General features: G+C 42.6%; 1 protein-coding gene across 2 annotated transcripts in view; it reads left to right on the top strand.

Moving 5' to 3' along the window:
• Window positions 1-19,637, top strand: part of SORCS3 (sortilin related VPS10 domain containing receptor 3) — a 592,738-nt gene extending 573,101 nt beyond the window's left edge. Inside the window, exons 19-25 of one of the 2 annotated variants that reach the window (XM_078434806.2) lie at window positions 1,789-1,912; window positions 3,512-3,624; window positions 7,550-7,681; window positions 9,542-9,641; window positions 10,621-10,726; window positions 16,688-16,848; window positions 17,639-19,637. In XM_078434806.2, coding sequence (XP_078290932.2) covers window positions 1,789-1,912; window positions 3,512-3,624; window positions 7,550-7,681; window positions 9,542-9,641; window positions 10,621-10,726; window positions 16,688-16,848; window positions 17,639-17,703 — 801 coding nt within the window. In that variant the 3' untranslated portion in view covers window positions 17,704-19,637. The remainder of the gene's footprint in view (window positions 1-1,788; window positions 1,913-3,511; window positions 3,625-7,549; window positions 7,682-9,541; window positions 9,642-10,620; window positions 10,727-16,687; window positions 16,849-17,638) is intronic. The other variant, XM_078434805.2, reaches the window with a different exon arrangement.
• Window positions 19,638-19,843: the final 206 nt, after the last annotated feature.

The following is a 19,843-nucleotide window of genomic DNA, read 5'->3' as shown; positions in this document are numbered from 1 at the left end:
CTCTAATCTTGCCCAACTCCACCTATCTGCCTGGCCATAAAATAATGGAGTTACAGAATTTTATTTTAATTTTATTTTATACTTTATTATTTTATTTTATTTTATTTTATTTTATTTTATTTTATTTTATTCTATTCTATTCTATTTTATTATTTTATTTTTTAAGTTTTAATTTAAATTCTAGTTAACTAACATACAGCAAAATATTAGTTTCAAGCATACAATTAAATAAATTGTTAATTTAAATTCCAGTTAGGTAACATACAGTGTAATATTACTTTCAAGTGTACAATACAGTGGCTCAACACCTCTGTGTGTTACTCGCTGCCATCACAACAACTGCACTCCTTAATCCCCATCACCTACTTAACCCACCACCACCTCCCTTCTGGTAAACCATCAATTGGTTCTCTGTAGTTAAGAGTCTGTGTCTTGGCATGCCTCTCTCTTTTGTCCCCCCTGTGCTCATTTGTTTTGTTTCTTACATTCCACACATGAATGAAATCATATGTTATTTGTCATTCTCTGACTGACTTATTTTACTTAGCATAATACTTGTGGTGCAATGGTAGTCTGTCTGAGTCCAGAATTTTAAAGCAGAAGAAATCAAATTATGTTTCAGAAGCCCACTTGAAAATTGTGAGCTAGAAAGGAATTCCAGTCTTGCCGCAGAGACACTGCCTGAAAGCTGCATCTTTGAGCCTCTGCAGGGCTCTGACACACATATCTAGGCCATGTCTAGTTTAGTGTGCCTGAGTGTGTTGTGTAAGTGCTGACCCACACTCACACCCTTAAAGAGCTGCTCTGTGCATCCCCAACTGACTACATTCTTGGTCTCCATCCCATTGTTGTCCTGACATACAGAGAGGAGAGGGAGTCTGCTCATCTGTGTTTGTGACCTCTCTTTAAGAGCTGCCTTACAGCAGCCTTCTCCTGTTATGTCTTATCTCATAAACAACAGGAACTTGGACAGGCACAGGCTTAAGATGACCACTGAATAGTGACTCTTCAACCTCAGGATCTTCATTCTTCTCTTTGATAAGCACCTAATTATATCAAGATCCTAATTCTCAGGAAAATAATATAATTATTCTGTTTCTATCCTTGGGAAACTCCATATGTTATGAAAATAAAGAAGAAGAAAATAACTAAAATGGTCATAGATGTGTATGTTTATGTTTTCCAGCCTACTTAAAATGCTAGGAGTGCCTGGCAATGGAAAACACAGAATAAAACAAAAAGCCAGTGATCTGACCATGCATCCAACTTACATATATATTCTACTATATGAGGGCGGTGTGCCAATGATGGAGATACAGAAGGATGGGGATACAGAAGTAAATAAAGTGTGATCACCTCCCTGAAAGGTCTTATAGTCCAGTGGCATATAGGAGAAAATGCAGTTGACACAGAATATTGGAGGAGAAGAGAAATAAATGATCTGTTCCCAGAGCCAGCTGGAATATGTTACTAATGTTGCTTCTACTTGGCCCCTGGAGAAGGACCAGAGTGATGTGCAAAATCCAGAGTGTCCAATCTTATCTTCATCTTTCAGGATTACATGTTACAGTCCATTTCAAGGATATTAGTACTCTTCCTGGATACAGGCTATAATCACAGTTTTTGGAAGCTATGAAAAGTCATTTTCTTTTTCCCTTTTTCAAGTGAGGATCCCTTGGGGATACACAAATACTGTGCAGATTTGTGACAGTCTGAGATTTATAAGAAAGGAAGAAAATCTGATATCCCACAGAGGACTAAATGGGTATTCCTACTCTTGTCTTTTAGCCCCTCATCACCCTGGATAGCAGCATTTCCTTCACCTTCCTGGCGGAGGGAACCAACAGCATCACTGTCCAGGTGGCTGCTGGAAATGCCCTTATTCAGGACACAAAAGATATCGCTGTTCATGGTAAGCCCTAAAAATTGTTCAGTGATGCCCCCTCCTGCTCAACCAATCCTGTCTGCTCACCCTGATGGCAATCCCTGACTGCTTTGGAAATTCCCTAGGCTGGGAAAAAATTACATAGGTCAACAAGTTTTCCAAACACACTTTCTACCTTGTTCCTGAATAGACACTGAGGTTAAGAGAAACTGGCACAGAATGGCATAGAAAAGCCCTTATTACTCCCCTAGAAGTAACTGCATCACATCCTGACAGGGTTCTCATTAGACAAAGACATATCATAAGTGGAAGGACACCAAGCTAGAAAGACTATCATAGAAGCATCTAGATCTGATGTCCTGCTAAAGTATCTACAACATGTATGCATCACCTACCATTTGTGGCCATGGGCACCAGTGATCTCAAAAGAGGAGTCATGGCCCCTGACCTTGCAGAACTCATAGATAAGTTACTGAGATTAACTACACATAACCAATTGTTGGAAATTCTAGCATCCTTGGCTGCAAAGGCTCAAAAACAAGACTGAGAATATGAAGGCAGAGCTAGAAAGAAGAGTGGTAAATAGGGCTACCATGCTGTTCTCAATCCTGGAGAACCATTCCTAGCTATTGAATTTATTTTAATCACATTTTCTTCTAGTACCATCCCACAAAACCTCCCCCAGGCACCAAAAGACTATTACTATACCTGGGGTTTTCTAAAAGGTTGTACTAAGGTATGTGATCCTCTGACTCAGACCATATTTCTTCAGCCTCACTTCAGGTGGGTGCCTTTTCCTACATCTCTGCAAATTTGATACTCTGGCTCTCTCATCAGGCAGCTGGAAGCCTTTTTTTAAGCAAACATTGTTATTGAAGTGTACATTTTTTTAAATTTTTTATTTTAGAGAGAGAGAGAGAGAGCGCAAGTGTGAGCCAGGGAGAAGGGCAGAGGAAGGGAGAGAGAATTCCAAGGCTTCACATCCAGTACAGAGCCCAACACAGGGTTCAATCCCATGATCCTGGGATCATGACCTGAGCTGAAATCAAGAGTCAGATGCTCAACTGACAGAGCCACCCAGGTGCCTCTATTGAAGTGTAGATTTAATGCAGAAGAGTACACAGATCATAAGTGTTTAGTTTCATGACTTACCACAACATAAACAGACCTCTGTATCCATCAGCCAAATCAAGAAACTGGACATAGCCCACACCCTACACACAGGGTTTCAATCTAATCCCCTGACAGTTTCTAGGAGGAAGGTCACAGGAAATGAGGGAGGGCAAGTGACAAGTTTCCATTCAAACAAGCACAGGTTGTAAATACTTTATCGTTGGCTCTACATGATACCGCCAATGGTAACAAATGCCTCCTTCTTCTGGAGTTTCATATTTATCTTTCATTTCAGTTAAGACGCTAGGAACTCTTACCTGGTAGGAGCACAAATCCACTTCCAGTCACTAAGCTCCACCTTCTTTTCAGAAGCCAAGAAACACACTGATAAGAAGGAATTTTAGTTGAGGCCACGTAGAAGACTGGACCCTTTCCCTAAAGCACAGTGATCATGCCATCTGCTAATCCACCACCCCTCTCTCAGCCCCACTCACACACCCGCTCTCCTTGCAGAATACTTCCAGTCCCAACTGTTGTCCTTCTCTCCAAACCTGGATTACCACAACCCTGACATTCCTGAGTGGAGACAAGATATTGGCAATGTCATCAAGAGAGCTCTGGTTAAAGTAAGTTGGTTTTATCTTTGCTTACGTGTTAGTGTATAAAGAAAAAAAAAACAGAGTGTCTGGTCTAGAATAAATTTTCATGGGTTAAAAGCACCATTCTACAGTTATATGAGAATTCTCTGTAAAAAGAGAGACAAGAATGAGGAGGGTAAAGCAAGGATGGAGGGAAGTGGGGACAGTGGAGGAGAGACACAGAGAGAGAGAGAGATGGGAACCAGTGTTTGAGGATGGGAATTGGCCCTGTCTGTATACCAAATTTTTTTAAGACAAGAGAGCTTGACCCCTTTAATGAACTAATGGATGGGGGCACTCATTGAATCTATACAGATATTATCATTCACTAGGCTTGTTCTTTGCCCACCAAAGGGGTTTCTTAACCACATATGTGGACTCACAAGACTACCATTGGCTATACGTGACAATCAGAAAGCTACAAGCCAGAATAAAGAACATACCTTCAGGGTAATAGAGTTCTAGAGTTAACCCAAGGTCATACTGGCCTTAGAGAGCTTTGAAAGGGTTCTGTTAACCCTTTTCTCAGAACTAGGCACTAGAACATAATGATGAATACAACCTGGGTTTTCAAATGCAGAGATAAGTCTAACATGATTAGTTATATGGCAGAGGCACGGTCAGCATTACAAAAGAGCATGACGAAAAGTAGGATTCACTCTACCCAGACAAATGCAGGATTAGCACACTATTTGTGATTTGATAAATACTTGTGAGCTATTAGGATGGTCTTTGCAGGGAATACTTGAACTCTGTTTTAAAGAGCACATAATGGTTAACAGAGTTTGTGGTGTCTTTCAGGTAGAATGAACAGTATGTGCAGGCCATGGACTATTGAAAGAGTGGAGCATATTGGGGAAATGATAGAGTTTAGTGTAGCCAGTCTATAGGTTCTAAGGCAAGTATGACTAGACTTGAGCTAGAATGGTTAGGGCAGCTTGTGAAGCATCACAGAAGCTAAAAGGGTCTGACATACATCTGGTAGGCAGTGGGAACTGGATTTTCTTATTTAAGCAAAAAATACTGAGAATAGATTCATTTATATTCAGACCCTCATTTTGGTAACAGTGGAGAGGTTGGGCTGCTGAGGTAGGAAGTGAATAAGGTAGGGAATAAATTTCACAAAAGATGACCAGTTAAAAGAGTACTATAGTTCTCCAGACCAGAGATAACAAGATCTTGAAGAGGAAAGATTCAAAAGCCACTTAGGAAGTTGAACAGTAGAACTGATGACTAATAGAATATAGTGTGAATGAGAGGGAGAGAGAAGCTTCTTGATTCCAAGAGGAGAGGGGTGATGGCCTTGCCCTTAGGCCATGTAGGAGAAACATGCTTGAGGAACGGTAATAGTATGATCTTGTATGTGAGTTTGGAGCACAAGGGGAGTTGAAACTATGGATCTGAAGGTCAAGTGCATGTTCCCCCTGAAGACAGAAATGTGGAGCAGTGACTGTGGAGGTGATTAGGCCCCCCAGGTGACTGGGATGCAGGGCAGACATGAATGCCAATGCTCCCCAAGGCAGAGGAAGACAATCTAGGGAAGGACCTGGAGAAGGAGCCAGAAGAAGAAGAAGAAGAAGAAGAAGAAGAAGAAGAAGAAGGAGGGGGAGGGGGAGGGGGAGAGGGGAGGGGAAGAAGGAGAAAGAAGAAGAAGCAGGGGGAGGGGGAGGAGAAGGAAGAGGAGGAGGAGGAAGAGGAGGAGGAAGAAAAGAGAGTGATTTAAGAGAGCATTCCTATGGGGAATTGTCTACCAGATGATCTTCATCTGAAATCTTTTTACAAAAACATTTTTCATAGAAAAGGATGAAAATGCCCCTAATCTTGTGTGCCTATTCACAGTAACATCCACAATTCTGTTGTATTTTATATGATTGTGTTTATTAAAAACATACTAACTTTTTAATAAATGACTTGGTAATTGCAATAATAATACTAGTAAATAATAATAATCAGACATGTTGGTTGATGCCTGGGTCTTAAATCTCAGGAGGATCTGTCCCTCAAGTGTCCCTTTGGATGGGATTAAGTGAATCTAGACAGATGGGTCCAGAGTCTCTCCAAGGTTGCTAATTGACTGATACCCCCTGAGACCACTATTCCCTGGGACAAAGGGTCAGCCCAGCCATTGGGTGATCCTCTGTGCTTTGCCCTCCAGAATGGTCTCTGGAGACTTGCTTCCCCTGGCTGGTTAGTATGAGGCCTTCTTGCCCCATAGACTTGGGCACCAAGACTTTCAGCTACTTCGAGTCATGCGTCCCAACAGGAAACCGAGATGTCTGGCCAGTTCCAAGGGATCCTCTGTGTCTGGTAGACTCTTCTGGTTTCTGATTGCTGGTTGTTAGTTCTCTGCAAGTTGGTGCTCTCACTTTTATCGCATCCCTGGGAATTAACTCCAATCTGTGAGCCTAGTCCCAAATAGGAATCAGAGCTGAGCAAATGGAATACAACCCCTCCACTTCTGTTCAGTCTAGCGACTGTTTATTGAGTCTCTACTCTGTGCAAACATCATCAGAACAGTGAGCTAACTACAAAGACTCCCAGGAATGTCTGGGTTAGCATTCGTAAGAACCTCTCAGGGAAAAGCTTATACCCGCCAGATATATTCATGTCACAGGTGAGATGATCTAAGTCCCTGAAACTTGGTAGACATGGTGTCTGGAAGTGTCGGCATGAGAGACTAACATGGAGGAGGTCGCTGCCAGTGGATATAGTCAGGGGAGACTTCTTGGAGGAGGCAGGTATTTCTGACAAATCGGAAACTACCCTATTTGGATTGGCAGCAGAAGATGAGGTGTTCTGGATAAAAGACCTTCAGGGGACACATAGGAAAGAATAACCATACTCTTTTCCAGGGTAGGGGGAGCTCAGAGTTTTGTTCTCTTCAGGAATTTGCCTCCAGAGAGGCACTTAATTTTAAGTTTTTATCAAAAAGTAATATAATCCTTTTATTAAACACTCAGGAATAAAAAAAGTTTCACTCACGATCTCAGCGTCTTAACACAACTTATAGTATTTTATTTTGCTTTTTTACTCCTATACATTTTTATTTTTATAGGGTTGTAACCAAAGAAATATAAGGAAATAGATCAGAATGCAGCTATCATAAGTGTTTTTCCATGTTGGCTGACTGTACTAATTATCATCGTAATGGTAAAATAATGTTCTGTTCGATGATTATACCATTATTTACTTATTTTTTTGAAAATTCGAGTTTTTCTCTATTTATTTGCTCTTACAAATAATGTTTTTCTTCCTGTGTGTGGCTTTTTCTATATTTTGGATCATTTCCTTAGGACAAACACTCCAAATTACAGTTACTAAATGAAGGGTCTGAATATTTTTATGGCCTTAAAGTAGTCTTTTGAAAAGCAAATCAGCAAAGTCAATTGATTTGTAGGGCTGGCAGCAACAAATGAGGGAGCCTCTTAAGCCTCCCTGACATTAGTGATTTTAACTTAAAAAAAAATCCTGCTTTTGTAAGTGAAATAGGGTTTCTTGTTTTTTTTTTATTTTTTATTTGCATTTCCCCACATTTGCTTGTAGCCTCTTATTCCTTGTTTGCATTGCATATCCATGTTTTTGCCAGAAGCTCTAGTCCTCTTGGTGCAGAAAAATGGAAAAGAGGGGAGGAGCTTTAGCCACTGTTCCCAGCAACCAATATTTTGAAAATCATCATAGTATTTGAGTTTCAGGATAAATGTATGTAAGAGCCAAAGGAGGTAGTGAAACTAATAATAGCACTTCTAAGGGGAAACAGAAAGAAAGCCTAGAGGAATATTGGAATGTGTGCCTAAAATGCTGTGTTTAAAAAACAAACGTAAGCCTTACACCCATGTGCACCCTGCTCCTTGTGGTTGACTCGGGGAGGCCGGGTGCTCCCGGGCTCCACTCTGTGGTCTGAACGTCCCTGCAGGTAACCGGCGTCCCGGAAGACCAGATCCTAGTTGCCGTGTTCCCTGGTCTCCCCACTTCGGCAGAGCTCTTCATCCTTCCCCCCAAGAACTTGACGGAGAGGAGGAAAGGCAATGAAGAGGACCTGGAACAAGTAAGTGACAGAACACTTGGCCAGGACACTTGCCTGCCCCCCACAGTCTGAAGGCACACAGTGATCTTTCCAGCCACGAAGGGAGGGGAACTTTCTCCCATAGGCTCAGCAGCCTGTGGGTCTGCACAGCCCCCAGGGCGGTGCCAGCAGCCAGCCTGGCCCAGAATTAGCGGGAGTGCACAGACTGGAACATTCAGTGCGCAAGAAGGGAAAGCGTCCCTGGCAGCACTCATTCCAACAGTTGGCATCCCTGCAAACTTACTCGGGTCTCCCGCCTGGTGACCTGGCCTGAGGGTGACACAGGAGGGGGAGGGAGGAATTTGAGTTTCCTTTTCTATTTCTAGGAAAATGTGCTTCTTGTCCTTAAACATCCCGGTCAACCTAAGTTCTGCTTCAGGAGAGAAAATGAACTGCTTCTAACCATGTTTCTTTGGTGAGAGATGGATTGCTTCATCTTGCCTTGACTAAGGCAGCAGCGTGTCCAAAGGGATGGTGATTTACTGTCCTCATCAAATGGGCGTGTGGCTCCTGTGATGGGCACACCGTTCTTGAAGTGAAGGGGCTGGTTTTCCCTCACTCACCTACTGCCCCCGCCTTCCTGTGATGCTAAGTCAGGAGAAGTAAATGAAAGTGACAGTAGGGGGCGCCCGGGTGGCTCAGTGGGTTAAGCGTCCAACTCTTGGTTCCAGCTCAGGTCATCATTTGTGAGACCCGAGCCCCAGGTCGGGCTCTGCACTGACAATGCGGAGCCTGCTTAAGATTCTCTCTGCTCCCCGCCCCGCTTATGCTCTCTCTCAAAAATAAATAATTTTTTTAAAGTAAGAATGGGCTTCTAAACATCAGCACAAATCATGCATTTGCTCCCACCTGAGGACATCTTCTCTGTCCCTATACTACTCACCTGGCCATCCCCTCCTCCATACGGCCATCCACAGTCATCCTCCAGCTGCACAGATACCAGCACAGTCCATTTCTCTGGAAAATGCAGCAGATCCTTGCCTTGTAGGGCTGTATAGCGAAGTTGGCCAGAAATAAATTCAGCTTCTCAAAGCATACATCACTTTTACAAGACCTCTTTATTCTGAAATAGCAAGTGGCATGTGTGAACTATATTTGGAAGCTACAATATCCATCCATTTAGATAAATAGGTAATTACGGTGATGAATAGCAGCTGTGATATTAAGGCGCGTACAGCCAGATAAGAGTTAGGGACAACAGCCCAAGTCGGCCTCGGCTTTCATGTGGGAATTACAGAGTGATTAAATCGATGTTATGTGTTCTGAGACTTGCTAGGGAAAAGTAAAGAGGAAAAATTATCCCATAAAAAGAAGGCAGCTTCTGCTTTGATGTCTGCCTTCAATTGTCTCCAAAAGAAAAAAAAAAATAGAGGAATGGGCTGGGGATATATATGCCTGCTTTAGTCCTGGCAGGGGTGTCTCTGCCCTGTGTGTGTTACTTCATTAGATTAAAGAACTAATAATGGGTTGATGTTCTTTCATTGTAAACCATAATAGGTTGTGCTATGGTGAATTAGAAAGGCATGGATGAAAAAGCACCGAACCAGGAATTGAATGAGATATCCATGTATGTTATCAACTGTAATTCACTAAGTAACTCTGGACATACTCTCTCTGTCTCACTCTCCTCTCCAGCCCAAGCGAATACCACCAACTACTTCCCTGGGCACAGAGGGCTCCCAAGGGCCGTGAGAATCAAATTGATGAAAATGTCCCAATATCCTGTCTTCTGATTGAACGTGGTCACTGTTTGCTTATTGACCCTGGTTTCTTACTCCACGAGGAAGCGTTATTTCATTTCATGTCTTCCTGTGAAACTCTCTCTCTCTCTCTCTCTTTCAGATTGTAGAGATGCTGTTTAATGCTCTAAACCAAAACTTGGTTCAGTTTGAGCTGAAGCCAGGGGTTCAAGTCATTGTGTATGTTACGCAACTGACATTAGGTGAGTGCCTGCTGGAATCCAGGGGGAAATGGGAAGAAAAGGGAGGAGATAATTAGCAGACACTTCTCCACAAATCCGTGAAAATAGCTTTGAGGGCAGGGCTCTTTTGTGTAGTGATGGTTACGAGAAAGATTAATCACATCTTTCTTGGGGCTTCCTGTCAAGGTGGAAAGAAGACTTCATTAGAAGTGGCTTTGCTAACCCTGTATGACCTTGGGGAATACCTACAATGTTCTTAGGCTTTGACTTGGTTGGTTGGTTGGTTGATTGATTTTTAATCTGCCATGGTCAAAATTATATATAGTCTTCAAGGTTTCTTAATTTCTGTGATTCTCAAATTTCATGAATCTTGGTTGGGAGGTCAGATCAGGTAATGTAAAGAAAAAAACCCTTTGATTTACATCTGGTAAGTCTAAGTTGATACAGAGACAGGCTCTAGTGATTGATTTGTAAAAGAAATTTGAAAAGGCATGTCCCATTGGGCATCCACTACTGGCTCTCTGGGAGAGCCTATTATAGCTCTTATTAATATAAGACTTTGCAGATGTGGAGGTTCCAGATGTACCCACTCTGCAGTGTTTTAGCAAAAGGAGTGTAGAGGAGGGGAATGAAACACTGCATCAGTATTCAATCGAAGGTTCCCGATGGGCCACCCATCATTATGTCAACAGGAACTCAGGCTAAGAGAAAGGACATTCAAACCCTCCTTCTACTCCCCTTAGCTAGACACACATTGCTCACCTGATACCAAGAACAGTAAATGTCCCCAGGCAGAGTAGAAGAGTTGACTTGTCCCAAGAAGCTGTGATTGAGGATACTATTTTCATCATGGAAGCCAAGCGTCCCATGCCCGGATAGCACGCAGGGCAGGGCAGTTGGAGATTGGATATGAGGATGAACATCAGCTGGCCTCCTTTCTCCAGTGGGATCTCCCTCCATGTGGTAGTTTCCAAGTGAGCCATCTCCTTTTTCCTCCTAGCTCCATTGGTGGACTCCAGTGCTGGGCACAGCAGCTCAGCCATGCTTATGCTCTTGTCAGTGGTGTTTGTCGGCCTGGCTGTATTTTTGATCTACAAGTTTAAAAGGTATGTTCTACTATCACTCAGTTTTGATACTGGGGCTAGATTCATGGGGTCTGGTTCTTCCTATAACCAGAGTTCCTACACTAATCCTAAATATGTGAAATTGATTCTCTTTGAAGTTTTGTTTGGCACTGGGGGACAGCAGGAATGGTGGAGGTTCCAGGAAGGAATAGATGGGTTTAAGAATCTGAACTCTATCCAATTTATAGATATATAGAGTTAGGAAGGTAAGGGGTAGCCTATGAAATCAATTCTTTTTTTCTCTTCAAGAGAAGTGGAAAGATTTTTCAGACCTCACCTAAATTTCTTAAGTAAAGTCTTGGATATTCAGATATTTTCTGCCTCTTAACACCCATTGAGGGTGATTAAGCGGACAAAATGCAGCAGAAATCTGGTGCACACATGGACACACACACACATGCATGCATGCACACACACACATGCTTTCTTACCTTGTGTTGCAGCCGCCTGGTCTTTCTGTGTAAATTTGCATGCTAAAAATATTCAACCTTTACCCCTCTCCCTCTTTTTCCTGTTTCTGAAGGGCAATTGATCAGGCAAACCAAACTTCACATGTATTCAGATATTACTTTTGAAGGCCACAGGAGAGGTGACATAACAGGATACTTATTAAAACATGAACTTGAAATCAATAATGCTGTACCATTATTTGAATAGTATAATACTTCTACCAAGAGGTGTCCTGGTTAAGAGCATGAACTCTGAAAATCAGACAGACCCAAGTTTTACTTAGTATTTGTAGCCTTGAGCAATTGGATTTGCCTCCCTAAGCCTTAGTCTCTTTATCTGTAAAGTGGAGAAAACAATGATACTTAATAGGCTTGCTCTACAGTTGAAATGTAATAATATCGATAGCTGGTACATACTAAATAATCAAAAACGCTAACCTATGATAGATAGCAGATAACATGCCTTCCAAAGGTCCCTTCTGTGTCACCAACTGGCGCATGGTCGGCTTGCAAAAGATTGTATCAGTGGCATAGAGAAGTGCTTCATAGAAATACTGGTTAAAGTGAAAACATCATTAATTATTCTGAAAGCAAAATTTAGTCCTGAGAGTCTTCCTGGGCTCTGAAGGTAATGCTTTTAGATTTTGAAAGAAATCAGCAGGAAAGGTGTTTGGCTCCACCCTTTCCCCCAACCCTCTAGCTGCTCTCTAGTGGATTCCTCAGGCTTAAAAACACCAGTTTTACTCAGTACACATCTCAGCAGGAATCCTTCAACACTGTCCTCCTTCTGAAGGAGGTTTACCTTCCTACCCAATTAATAGACCAGTATGTCCTCTTGGATCAAGACATGTCAACCCACCTGCCCGTGTTTCCTTTGAAGAGGGGCACAAACCTTCATATCACAAGTAAAGAGCGGGGTGCCTGGGTGGCTCAGTCGGTTAAGCGTCCGACTTCGGCTTAGGTCAAGATCCCGCAGTTTGTGAGTTCAAGCCCCGTGTTGGGCTCTGTGCTAACAGCTCAGAGCCTGGAGCCTGCTTGGATTCTGTGTCTCCCTCTCTCTCTGCCCCTCCCCTGCTCACTCTCTGTCTCTCTCTCTCTCTCTCTCAACAATAAACATAAAAAAATTTAAAAAGGAACAAGTAGAGAGCAAAGATTCCATATAGAAACAGACTAGTCAGGGAAACACCCATTTGTGGATGTACTTCGCTTACATGCAAAGCCCACTTTTATTCATCCAAGGATTTGATTATGGGGAAGCCTGATGTTTGCTAGAGCTGGAAGATCAACTAAACAAAATTTATCACCATCTGGCTTCTAGAGCTCCATGCTTGCTGAGGACAAGGGCCAGGTGGAAGTCCTGCAAAATGTATTTGTGTCAGGCATCTCCAAACTAAGGCAAGACATCTCATGACTTAGGAAGTTTTCTGTTCTATTATAAATTCTACTAAACTCCCTAGACAGTCAGCTTATTAAAGTAGGCATCTCTAAATGTGTACATTAGAATTCTTGAATCTCTGCCAGGTAATGACATCTCTGAATTACTCTACCTCTATAGTCCCCAAATATCAGCCAACTCTTTCTGTGTCCCTGACAGTGAATCATGTACCTAAAGCTACAGGAAGCAAACACCACTCAAACTGGATAAGCAGTAGAGTCAGTTAAGGTAACCAATCATCAGTTATCTTTTCTTTTCTAGCTACCTTTTCTGGAAGTTTGTTTCCCAATGCTCTAGCTCTTTGGCTGAGGGCCTGTTGGATTTTCTTTTATTTCTTTGGTCTCTTTTTCCCTCCACATCACCTGGAACTCCAGTGATGGCTGTATGGAAGGTGGCTGGCTTCCTATCAAGTAAAGGCCAGGTTCTTACCCGTTATTCCCAGAGGCTCCTTTGTTTCTTTAATTACTGTCCAATAGAACTTTTGGTATTAATGATTTAAATGCACCGTAACCTGTACTGTCCAATATGGTAACCACTAGTATGACTGAGAAACTGAACTTTAAATTTTATTTAACTTTGATTAATTTAAACTTAAGTGTCTGCACCTGGTTTGCAAACATTGAGCACATCTAGAGAAAGGGCAGTTCTGTTTCTGTTTCCAGATCACTGGCCATGCTGAGTTTTCAGACACAAAACTTTCTCTGTGTAATCATCAGCATTAGCTCACCAAACCACTTTTTCATTCCACAGACATTTACTGAGGGTTCACTGTGTGCCAGGCAGTGAAAACAATCTCAGTGTCCCAAGTGGTCACTTACCAGGGGCAGGAGAAGACAGCTACCATCAGCCTCAAGCTTCCTTTAAATAAATAGCACCCTGTTTCTCACATATGATCTTATTCTTGGGTAGCTGTTTTCTGAAGTTTTAGACAATGTTTTAGACAGTAATTAGAAATCATTATGACCTGGCTTTTATTTTCTGAAAATTCTGCCTAACAAGACTTTCTTTCTATATGGTAAATCTGTTTTTTGTTTTTGTTTTTTTTCTGGTTATCCAAGAATACTTTTGAGCTTCTCCCACAGGCTCCTAACACTTACAGTTGGAGCAAACAAAAACTGAAATTTTTATGGGTGACTTGGGTTGATCCATCATCCTTCTCTTATTAAAACCTATATGAGGGGCACCTGGGTGGCTTAGTCGGTTAAGCGGCCGACTTAGGCTCAGGTTGTGATCTCGCGGTTTGTGAGTTTGAGCCCCCTGTCGGGCTCTGTGCTGACAGCTCAGAGCCTGGAGCCTGTTTCGGATTCTGTGTCTCCCTCTCTCTGACCCTCCCCCATTCATGCTCTGTCTCTCTCTGTCTCAAAAATAAGTAAACGTTAAAAAAAAATTAAAAAAAAAAACTATATGAATGTGGAGGCGAAGACATGCCCCAAAATCTCTTTATTGTTAACCTTTTTTTACCTGCAAAAATGGGCCTTAGTCTGATATTCTCAACAGTCCTTGAAGCGCACGTGTTAAGAAATGAAAAACAATATGACAATTTTTAAAAATTTTTTCTATGTTTATTTATTATTGAGAGACAGAGAGACACAGAGCATGAGCAGGGGACGGTTAGAGAGAGGGGGGAGACACGGAATCCGAAATAGGATCCAGGCTCTGAGCTGTCAGCACAGAGCCCACCGCGGGGCTCGAACTCACAAACTGCGAGATCATGACCTGAGCTGAAATTGGTCGCCCAACTGACTGAGCCACCCAGGCGCCCCTGACAGTTTTTTTTAAATGTGCCCATTATGACATAAAATTCTTTCCACCCGTCTGTTGAAAATGTTGAAAAAAATCTGCCTGTTGTTTAGAGATTGCAAGAAAGTGAATATTCTTTATAAGGGAAAATTTTTCCAAATCCTCGCTGGTATCACTAGGAATGCAGGAAAAGGGGAGGCAGTGAACTCTGGCTGCAGCTCTGAAGTCCGCAAACTTGTGTGATGAGGAATAGTGTGACCGCCTCCAGCACCTAATAAATATTACAGTTGATCCCAGCGTTCATGAGTAATATGTACTTTTATGATTAGAAGAAATCTAAGTTGTTAGGCTGCATGTCTATTTAGATAAGAAGAAAGTAAGGGCCAGAATGAATTTTTAATTATACGTATTTAGAGAGCCTGTGGTTTGCTGCCTCACATAGAATCTATTTATTTCAGGTTCTTGTAAATTATGTTAAGCTGGGTTAGACCAGTAGGAATCACAAGGACACCTCTCTTAATGTATGTAAAACAACCATGGAGGAAATGAGAATTGAATGAAAAGGAATGGTAGAAACCACCCATGTTTCATCCCCATTTTTGGATCTTTTCTAACAAATTAGCTACAAGTAAATCTTATTAAATGCCCACACTCTACCTCATTGGGGTTGGAGTGGGGAAGGGAATACAGAAGCTTGAAAATACCGCTGCTTGGTACCAGGGCAACAGAGTGATTCTCCTTTAGAAAGGCACAGAACATTCTAGATTGGGATGGGCGCCTGATGCCTTAAGTTTTAATAATATCATTGCCAGGGATCAGCTTCGTGAAATGTCTGGACTTTAATCCAATCTCCCTGTCATTCAATGGGTTATGAGGGGTCTCTTCTAGATATAATGTTCCAAGGTAAAAATGTGGTCTTTTTGTTTGAGAACATAATATATGAAGGTAGAAAGAGCACATGCTTTGAGGTCATCTGTTCATTCCTTTAACAAATACTTCCTGAAGATAAACCGTGTGCCAAGCACTGTGCTAAGTTGTGTGTGTAGCCGTGAAGACAGAGAACATAGACCCAGAACGCTTTTTAGGGACTTTTAGGCAATGGAGACAAAGACAGAAAACGAGTTGGCAAAGTTGACTATTCCACCACCCTAAACCCAGGACCCTATCCATTTCTTTCATAAACACTATCCCATAATTATATCCTTTTAACAGGAGAGGTTGGGTGGTCAGGAGAGGCCTCTCAGAGCCAAGTTCTGAAGGGCAGAAAGGACACACCATCATGAGAAGAATAGAAGGAGAAGTGTTCTAGAGGGAACAGCTGGTTCAAAGTGCCCACGGTGGGGACCAGTTTGATGTCCTAGATTCTTACACCTCACAGTTTGGGGCTCAGAGCAGCAGCCTCAGAATCTCCTGGGAGCTTGGCAGAAATGCAGAATTTCACCCCATCGCGTACAGACCTATAGAGTCACAAATGCATTTTAGCAAGAACTCGGGTGATAAAAAGTACATTAAAGTTGGAGAAGCCCTGGCTTAGAGGAATTCAGAGGAGGCCACAGGACTGGAACACAGTGGGTCAGGGGATAATGGAGATGGGTCAGGAAATGAATCCAAGAAGATTTCAATCTGAACCAGCCGCTCTTTCAACCTCAAGTCTTTCTGCCTGGCTTCCAAACCTACAACCTTTGTGACTTTGAAGGAAGTTATTTCACTTCTCTTAATCCTCTCCACAATCCTGAAAGGAAGCTATTGTTATTCCCATCGAGCAGATGAGGAAACTGACTGTCCAACTGTTTAAGATATTTGGCCCATAGATGGTGTTCTGAATATGGTAGCAATGGCTGGAAGCCTTTTCTCTCTTGGCTACTCATAAAGAAACCAATGTAAATTGATGCAGTAGATGCAACCTTAGAAAAAAGCTGTCTTTTCACTGTGGTAGAACCTTCTGAGTCTCAAAGTCCAGCTCCTTGAAAAGATTCATGGCAGATAAGTACGTTAAGGGTTTTAGTGCAACCTGATCGACAGCATTGCCCTTCTGTTTACACCTGTTTTGTTTTTTGTTTTTGTTTTTTTGTTTTTTGGGGATTTTTTGACCCCAGAAGAAGGTGCAGCCCTCACGGAGTTCTGCGGTTTACATCTCCACTGGGCCATCTGCTCTCTGGCCTTCTGCTTCTTGGCCTCCTGGCTGCAGTGTTGGCATGACCAGCCCCTTTCCCTGACATGGGCCTGTCCTATAAATAGCTTCTTCCTCCCCCTTATGACCCAGGATCTCCCAGTTGCCCAAGTTTGGCATACCCTATGATCATAATCTGATTTTTGTAGGAAAATCCCCTGGATTAACATCTATGCTCAAGTCCAACACGACAAGGAGCAGGAGATGATTGGGTCAGTGAGCCAAAGTGAAAACGCCCCCAAAATCACACTCAGTGACTTCACCGAGCCTGAGGAACTGCTGGACAAAGAGCTGGACACCCGGGTCATAGGTATGTGTGCTGGTACCACCAAGCTCCTGTGTCCTCTGTCCTCCAAACCCGAGGTCAGCTGGCTCGTGTGGCCTGTCCCTCAGCTAGTACCAGACTGGAGCGGGGTGGGAAACAGCTGGCTACAGAAACATACTCATGTTTGAAAATTTGTCTGCCACCTCTGGCCACATGAAATTGGTAGGTTTTTTTTCCCTCTTAAAAGTAGACCAGGATAGAAAGTGCTGGGGTTGGAGTAGGGGAGGGATAAGGCCACCTATGCATTACTGTTGGGATTTGTCTTTCTTTCTCTGAAGCAAAAGTGGATGTCGTAATTCATAACCACATGAATATTGGCTCTGGTATCAGAGGGCCCTGGGTGCATTTTCTTGCTTTATCAATCTGCTTGCTCTGTGACCCCTCTGTACCTCACATTCCTCATCTGTGAAATGGGAATAATTGTACCTACCTTCCAAAATTGTTGTGATAATGAAATGATGGTGTATCATTAGCACAGTGCCTGCCACATAGTACGTGTTCAGTGCATGTTGACTATGACCATTGTCATTAGTGGCGTGGAAGAGGGCAAGGCATTGCTCCTACCTTGCATGCTGATGTGGGAGATAGCACACCTTAACATAGACGGCATAAGCCAATGAGCTAGTAGGATAGCCTGTCCAGGTGTCCTTTTTAATAAATACATAGTAGGTACCTGTTCAAGGTGGCTTGGTATTTAGCAGTAAATAAAATAGACACAGGTTCCTGCCCTTGTGAAATTGACATCCTCTCTCCTTCTGTGTTCTCTTCCCCACAGGAGGCATTGCCACCATTGCAAACAGCGAAAGCACAAAGGAGATCCCCAACTGCACTAGTGTTTAATATCCACAAGTCACGTGGTCAACCATCTTTCTGACCTTATTTTTGATGATTACTATTACTCTTGTTATGGAAAAATGAAAATGGCTTTTTTACCTTTTGTTTACCAAGGGCCCCTTCATAAAGAGCAGGCAGATGCTTATTAGCTGTGGGAGGCAAAGGAGTTCTTAGCTGATTAAAATGAGACAAAAAGAATAAATGGCCGTATTTGTGCAGAGGGCAAAGGATGCATCTTCCCGTGGCCTCCTTGGCTTCACTCTGCCGCTGACAGTGTGAGGACTCTTTTTACAGTGGTCTCCTTTGTCGTTTATTTGTTTTTTGGGTTTTTTGTTTTTGTTTTTGTTAAGTTGGGTTGGCTTTTCATTAACCTCCCATGTCCTGCTTCCCACCCCCACAATCACCAACACCCTCCCCCCACCCCCAGAACACACCCCTAAAACACAAACCATTCCCCAGTTAGATCTGCAGGAGGTGGGTTGGTGGGGAGTGAAAGTAGCTGCAGAAAGCGTGCACATCTTTACGAAAGAGGCCCTGCCTCGTGCATGTCGATAGCGAGGCTACCGGTGGCTTCTTGTATATAATTACAGTGTAAATAGCTTTTTATTTCCTAAGAAATAATTTAATGTTTAGTAAAAAAGAAAACCGAAAAAAGAAAGATGCGTGTGTTGGCTTATGCACTCACCGTCCGAGCTGACCAACCCCCAGGCCTGCTAGTTGTGTTGGGTTCTGGATGCTCTCCAGTTGTCTGTCACACTTAACTCTTGAATCTCTGTGTCCATGCATAGCTGGTTTCTACCTATGTATATAAAGGGGGGGAGGGCGGGACGGGGAGGGCTTCTTTGGGACAATTAGTAAAGGAAGGACTAGAGTGACATCCTAGAACAACGAGGGTCTTTCTGTTCCATCAGTGACATGGAAGAAGTTGCATGATGAAGCCCACCAGAGACTTCTAACTGAGACCCAGGTGGGGAAACAAGGCTTCCCCTCCAAAAGGAAAGCATTGAGGGCACTTACCAGCCGGAGAAGGTGGTTTTCCCTGAAGAAGCTAGGCCACAGATCTAAGAGGAACAGTCTTTGTGCTTTCTGGTCAGATTCCATGGAAATGTATAATGCTTATGGAGAATTCCTGGACTATTTTTAGCTCAGAAAAGCCCCTGAGCACTAGGTTAGGCCTAGCGAGTGCGTCTTGGCACAGGAGTCCAAGAGGCTGGGAGGGATGTGGCATTTGTGGCATCATGAGTCCATGTAAGCCCTGCAGGCTAAATAGGGGGCTAGCCTTTAATGATATTAGTCAAAGATGATTTTAGCAAAGCTGTGCTATTTGCTTGTCAGATGTACACAACTTCCTTAAAGTCAAATGTCTGCCTTCAGTTCCCTTAAGATAGTTCTTGCCTCTGGGGCGAGTGGCTTTCAAAGCCAGCTTCTCCTTTCCAGCATCCCGACCCCTTCATGCATTCACACACACTACTTCTTTTCCGTAGGGTCACTTTAAGCCATGCCGTAAGCATTGTTTTCTTTTCGGGCTCAGCCTGAGTCTACTTGTTTTAAAAAATGATATACTGTATATATACACGAGGAAAGGAGGAAAGGCTGGAGTTTGTACCTGTTAATTTTTGTGAGCTATTGTTCACATTCTTCTCTGTGAGACCCCGAGAGAATGTGACCTAGAGAAATCTGACTGGCTACAGCATAGATGAAGATAAGGAGTGTTTCTAAAGATCCTGCTTTTTTGTTTCAAGGGTTAAATGGGGCAGACAATTGCAATACTTGTACTGAATACTGGAATACAAATGCATGAGTCATGTCTATATATACAGTATATGTATATATACTGTTCTTGATTTTATTGTTCCATTTGAATATTTCTACTGTAAAAAAAAGACAGTGGTTTTGAAATTGTTGAAAATAAATGTATTTTTGTACATCAAAGCTACATACTTGGCTGACATTTTTCTCTTTGGGCAGTTCTCATTATTGTTATCAGTCAACTGTTCCTGAACCAATGCTACATGGCCAGACAAAACAAACAAAAAACAAATAGCTTACAACACAGATATTTATGTTTTACTCATGCATCTCCAGGTTGGCTGTGGTTTGGCTGAACTCAGTTGGGACGGCCCGATCTCTCCTGAACTAGTTCAGA

Source organism: Panthera onca, chromosome D2, assembly GCF_046562875.1.
Source record: "Panthera onca isolate mPanOnc1 chromosome D2, mPanOnc1 haplotype 2, whole genome shotgun sequence".
NCBI classification, from domain to species: Eukaryota; Metazoa; Chordata; class Mammalia; order Carnivora; family Felidae; genus Panthera; species Panthera onca.
This window is presented reverse-complemented; position numbering and strand designations above follow the sequence as displayed.